This window comes from Dendroctonus ponderosae, unplaced genomic scaffold (assembly GCF_020466585.1).
Source record: "Dendroctonus ponderosae isolate FM_Combo_2020 unplaced genomic scaffold, Dpon_F_20191213v2 Dpon_F_20191213_5, whole genome shotgun sequence".
Classification (NCBI taxonomy): domain Eukaryota; kingdom Metazoa; phylum Arthropoda; class Insecta; order Coleoptera; family Curculionidae; genus Dendroctonus; species Dendroctonus ponderosae.
In genome coordinates this window covers 15,013,164-15,018,464 of record NW_026018715.1, presented here as the reverse complement: position 1 = coordinate 15,018,464, position 5,301 = coordinate 15,013,164, and the positions used below count along the sequence as shown (strand labels likewise).

Below are 5,301 nucleotides of genomic sequence, written 5' to 3'. Positions count from 1 at the left end.
TCGCCTTTGATAATGTCCACCGCAGTTGTGGACGAAACGTCAGGAAGAAATTCCGATAGACCACGGCTTCAAAGCCCGGAAAACATTCCTAAATGTAAATTGAAGGAAGCTTAGGAATGTATTTTTTAATCTTCAGATGATGAAGTGGTCCAAAGAGAAGAGGAAGCCATCAAGCTGGACGGGCTCAATGTGGCGCAACTCAAGGAAATTCGCGACCGAGCCGAAAAGTTCACTTTCCAGACGGAAGTCAATAGAATGATGAAGCTGATCATCAATTCACTGTACAGAAACAAGGAGGTGAGTCACGTGAAAGAGTTGCATTGCAGTCTAAAATGCATTGATCCTCTAATATTTCTTCCAGATCTTCCTACGAGAGCTGATCTCAAATGCCTCGGATGCCATAGACAAGATCCGGCTGCTTTCCCTCACCGACAAATCGGTGCTGGACGCTGTTCCCGAGCTAAGCATTCGCATAAAGGCCGATAAAGAGACGGGAATGCTGCATATCACCGATACGGGCATTGGAATGACCAAAGCGGACTTGGTGAATAACTTGGGGACGATCGCCAAATCTGGAACGGCAGAGTTTTTGGGCAAAATGCAAAGTGCAGAATCGAGCCAAGATCTGAACGACATGATCGGCCAGTTTGGAGTCGGGTTTTACTCGGCATTTTTGGTCGCTGATAAGGTCCTGGTTACTTCGAAGCACAACGACGACAAACAGTACATTTGGGAGTCAGATTCCTCCAGCTACAGCATTGCAGACGATCCCAGAGGAAGCTCGTTGAAGAGAGGTAAATTTTCCCAAACCCCCCACTTTCATTCAGCTACTCAACTTAAACTCTGATCGATTAGGCACGACCGTCAGCCTCCAGCTGAAGCCCGAAGCTAAAGACTTCCTGGAGCACGAAACCATCAAGGCCCTAGTGACGAAGTACTCGCAGTTCATCAACTTCCCCATCTACTTGTGGACCAGTCACACTGAAACTGTAGAAGAGCCGCTGGATGAAGACGATGTAGAGGCGACAACTGCCAAGCCAATCGAAGATGAGGAAGATGCAGCCATCGAGGAGGAGAAGGAGGACAAGCCCAAGACCAAGAAAGTCTCCAAAACCGTCTGGGACTGGGAGCTGCTCAATGACAGCAAACCCATTTGGACGCGGAAGCCTGCTGAAGTTGCCGATAAAGAGTACAGCGAGTTCTACAAGGCGCTCACTAAGGACGACAAGGACCCGCTGACGAAGATCCACTTTGTCGCTGAGGGCGAGGTTACGTTCAAGGCTTTGCTGTTTGTTCCCAAAGTGCAACCTTCGGAAAGCTTCAACCGATATGGCACCAAGACCGACAACATCAAGCTCTTTGTCAGGCGAGTGTTCATTACAGACGAGTTCAACGATATGATGCCGTCCTTCTTGAGCTTCGTCAGAGGTGTTGTGGATTCCGATGACCTGCCTTTGAACGTTTCTCGTGAAACTTTGCAGCAACACAAGCTGATCAAGGTGATAAAGAAGAAGCTGGTGAGGAAGGTTCTGGACATGCTGAAGAAGCTGCCCGTCGAGCAATACGAGCAGTTCTGGAAGGAGTTTTCCACCAACATCAAGTTGGGCGTTATCGAAGATCCGGCTAATAGAACAAGGCTGGCCAAGTTGCTGATGTTCCTGTCGTCGAATGGCGAAAAAATGACCTCGCTGGCAGACTACGTGAGCCGCATGAAGCCGAAGCAGGAAAAGATCTTCTACATTGCCGGCTCCACCAAAGAAGAAGTGAGCAAGTCGCCGTTCGTAGAGCGTCTGCTGCGCAAAGGATACGAGGTGTTGTTCCTCACTGAAGCAGTGGATGAGTATGCGATCTCTGCCATCCCAGAGTTCGAAGGCAAGAAGTTCCAGAACGTGGCCAAGGAGGGTTTCAGTTTAACGGAAAGCGAAGGAGGAAAAGAGCGACTGGAGCAGCTGCAGAAGTCCTTCGAGCCTCTAACCAAGTGGCTGGCCGACGATGTTTTGAAGGAGCACATTGCCAAGGCCACAATATCGGAACGACTGAGCGATTCGCCTTGTGCCCTAGTGGCTAGCATGTTCGGCTGGACCGGCAACATGGAGCGATTGGCCGTATCCAATGCCCATCAGAAGGCAGATGATCCTCAAAGATCCTACTATTTGAACCAGAAGAAAACTCTGGAAGTCAACCCCAGGCACCCCCTGATGAAGGAGCTCTTGAAAAGGGTCAGTGATGATCCAAGTGATCCCAACGCCAAAGACATGGCTCTGATGTTGTTCAGAACGGCCACTCTTCGATCGGGCTACATGCTAAAGGAAACTGCCGATTTCGCTCACTCGGTGGAAGCAATGATGCGGAAGACCTTGGGCGTGCCTCTCGACGAACAGGTTGAGGAGGAGGAGGAAGAGATCCAGGATGATTCCGCTCCGGAGGAGGATGCGGAGGCAGCCGACAAGGATGAGGCGGAACATGATGAGTTGTAGGATAATGTGTTTTGAATGTTGTGCGATTTGTGTGAAGTGGTGATAACTTATTTCGTTGTTTAGAGCAACTGCAAAGACTGTCTACTTTTTTAATGTTCACTTTAAAATAAAGTGGTTTATTTACGGTTTAGTTTCATTTTTGTTGGGTGCAACTGGAGATGCTTTCGTCGGTTGTGTGCGCACGAAAAAATGTTGATTTCTTCTTCTCTTGGAAGATAATCTAAGGTCATTTGCTTTCTCTCGAAATTTTTTGTGATTTTTTTATGGTTTTTAACAGCGTTATGTCTTGTGTGGAGGCTGAAAACGTTAAATTAATTGGGAAAAATGAGAACAAATATTGGCAGAATAGTGCGATAGATTTATGTAAATTTTCATCTTGTTAATTTTTTATGTTGAATCATTTTATAAACTGGTGGCCAAGATTGGATGACGTCACATGTTAGCGCTCAGTGCCTCTAACCTGAATAATCTGTGGCAATACTATGACTTGTCTTTATCTGTGGCCTGTGGATTGTTTATATGTTTATATGCGTTTCTAGAGCAACGTGACTTTTTGAGGTGTTTGATCAAGATTGAGTAATATCTGCTGAAAATGAAAGTTGAGGAGGTGAAGAGTACGGTTAAAACTCAAAGGATCAGCGCCCACAGCCACATCAAGGGTTTGGGCCTGGATGAAAATGGGTTTGCCATTCAACAGGCTGCCGGCTTGGTCGGCCAGGAACAAGCCCGAGAGGTTCGAGATTTCCTTAGTTTTCCTTAAAATCCCGTAAAAACCAACGTCTTTTCGAATGGGGCCCTGCCTTGATCTTTAAACGTTCATATCTCCGGTCTAAAACCACCTGAAACTCCCTAGCGTATCTGAATCATAACCTCAAATTCTACAAAACAGCCCCCATTTTGGGGGTGTTTGTACCGAAGGCCTGACGAAGATTCGTTAGATTTTGTTTCTGTCTAGACATCTTCGATTTGATTTAAATTTGCCGCTCGACGTCGTCCAAACACGAGACTTCAACTCCTTAATAAAGCTGTTTGTTCTCAGGCCGCCGGTGTTGTCGTCGACATGATCAGAAGCAAAAAAATGGCTGGCAGAGCAGTGCTGTTGGCAGGTCCTCCTGGTACTGGCAAAACAGCGATAGCATTGGCAATAGCCCAGGAGCTGGGAAACAAAGTAAGACTGAAGGTTTAGTCAATGTGGCCCCATTCTGTACATGTTTCGCTTTGAACAGGTGCCCTTTTGTCCAATGGTGGGATCTGAAGTCTACAGTTCAGAGATAAAGAAGACTGAGGTTTTAATGGAGAACTTCCGGCGAGCCATCGGGCTGAGAATCCGAGAGACCAAAGAAGTGTACGAGGGCGAAGTTAGCGAGCTGACTCCCGTTGAGACTGAAAATCCTGCCGGAGGTAAACGTCTTCACTGCCAGCTGAATTTTCAGCAATTCATTCATCCTGTTGCAGGCTACGGGAAAACAGTCAGCCATCTGATAATCGGGCTACGCACTGCCAAAGGCAGCAAACAGCTGAAGTTGGATCCAGCCATCTACGAAGCCATCCAAAAAGAGAAAGTGGAGGTGGGAGATGTGATCTACATAGAGGCGACTAGTGGGGCTGTCAAGCGACAGGGCCGTTCAGATGCATATGCAACGGAATTCGACTTGGAGGCTGAAGAATACGTGCCGTTACCCAAGGGGGACGTGCATAAGAAAAAGGAAGTGGTTCAGGTAATTTTTGGGACGATTGCTCGAAAAATGCCGACTAAAACCTAGTTAATTGTAGGATGTTACTCTGCATGATCTGGATGCAGCCAATGCCAAACCGCAGGGCGGGCAGGACGTTCTCTCAATGATGGGCCAGTTGTTGAAGCCAAAAAAGACGGAAATTACCGACAAATTAAGAAAGGAAATCAACAAAATAGTGGACAAGTACATAGACCAGGGAATAGCCGAGTTAGTGCCTGGTGTTCTGTTCATTGACGAAGTTCACATGCTGGACATTGAAACGTTCACATATCTGCACAGAGCGCTGGAAAGCGCCATCGCTCCTATAGTGATTTTTGCCACGAATAGAGGCCGATGTCTTATCAGAGGTAGAAACGCACTCGGGAGTTTTAGAGCGGATTCCATGGTTGTTTTGTTGTAGGCACTGACGACATTTTCTCCCCTCATGGAATTCCCTTGGATCTACTCGACCGATTGCTGATTATTAGAACGGTGCCGTACGACCGGCCTGATATGGAGCAAATTTTGAAATTGCGCGCAAAAACTGAGGGCCTGGAAATTGACGATGACGCTTTGATTTCGCTTGGGGCCGTCGGCGTTAAGGCCACTTTAAGGTAGACATCCGACCACACCTTTTGCTAGTTGCCAATCGATGAGTGAACACTTTTTTTAGATATGCAGTTCAACTGTTAACTCCTGCCCATTTAACAGCTAAAATCAATGGCAGATCCAACATCACGCTGGTGGACGTTGAAGAAGTATCTTCCTTATTTTTAGACGCCAAGCAGTCTTCGAAAATCCTTTCGGATAATAAGGAAAAGTTTATGCAATAAGTGTTTTCAATGTTTAGGAGTTTTTCACCATGTGCTGTAATTGTAAGAACTGTTCGGGTTGGTGATTATAATTACGTGAAGCCAATTGGCTTTGGAGCTGAGAAATTTAGGATTTTAAACGATAAACATTAGCACTTAATTCCAAATCAAAATTAATTCCTGGGCTTCAGTCATTTATTGCCTCTATTTATCAATGAAAATACGTTTCGGTGTATTTTTCCACCATCATCAGTTTTTATGTGTAGCGTTGTTGCTGCTTTAAGCCTTGGCATGCAT

General features: G+C 46.3%; 3 protein-coding genes across 3 annotated transcripts in view; 2 read left to right on the top strand and 1 right to left on the bottom strand.

Moving 5' to 3' along the window:
- LOC109542079 (endoplasmin) overlaps positions 1-2,600 on the top strand; it is a 4,382-nt gene extending 1,782 nt beyond the window's left edge. Inside the window, exons 3-5 of the mRNA XM_019911134.2 lie at positions 137-297; positions 362-794; positions 856-2,600. Of these exons, the coding sequence (XP_019766693.2) occupies positions 137-297; positions 362-794; positions 856-2,477 (2,216 nt within the window). The 3' untranslated portion in view covers positions 2,478-2,600. The remainder of the gene's footprint in view (positions 1-136; positions 298-361; positions 795-855) is intronic.
- Positions 1-5,301, bottom strand: part of LOC109542034 (muscle-specific protein 300 kDa) — a gene marked incomplete in the record, with an annotated part of 344,492 nt that overhangs the window by 210,876 nt on the left and 128,315 nt on the right.
- LOC109542096 (ruvB-like helicase 1) lies at positions 2,961-5,130 on the top strand. The gene is made up of 7 exons (XM_019911154.2): positions 2,961-3,210; positions 3,517-3,645; positions 3,704-3,878; positions 3,933-4,195; positions 4,251-4,560; positions 4,614-4,806; positions 4,866-5,130. Exons 1-7 carry the CDS (start codon positions 3,070-3,072, stop codon positions 5,023-5,025), a joined length of 1,371 nt encoding a protein of 456 aa, XP_019766713.1. The 5' UTR covers positions 2,961-3,069; the 3' UTR covers positions 5,026-5,130.

Bases quoted from the DNA above. Each gene is read 5' to 3' on its own strand.
- LOC109542096 (XM_019911154.2), top strand. From the start codon at position 3,070: ATGAAAGTTGAGGAGGTGAAGAGTACGGTTAAAACTCAAAGGATCAGC. The intron at 4,561-4,613 runs GTAGAAACGCAC...GTTTTGTTGTAG, and splicing joins AGGCCGATGTCTTATCAGAG to GCACTGACGACATTTTCTCC. The intron at 4,807-4,865 runs GTAGACATCCGA...CACTTTTTTTAG, and splicing joins GGCGTTAAGGCCACTTTAAG to ATATGCAGTTCAACTGTTAA.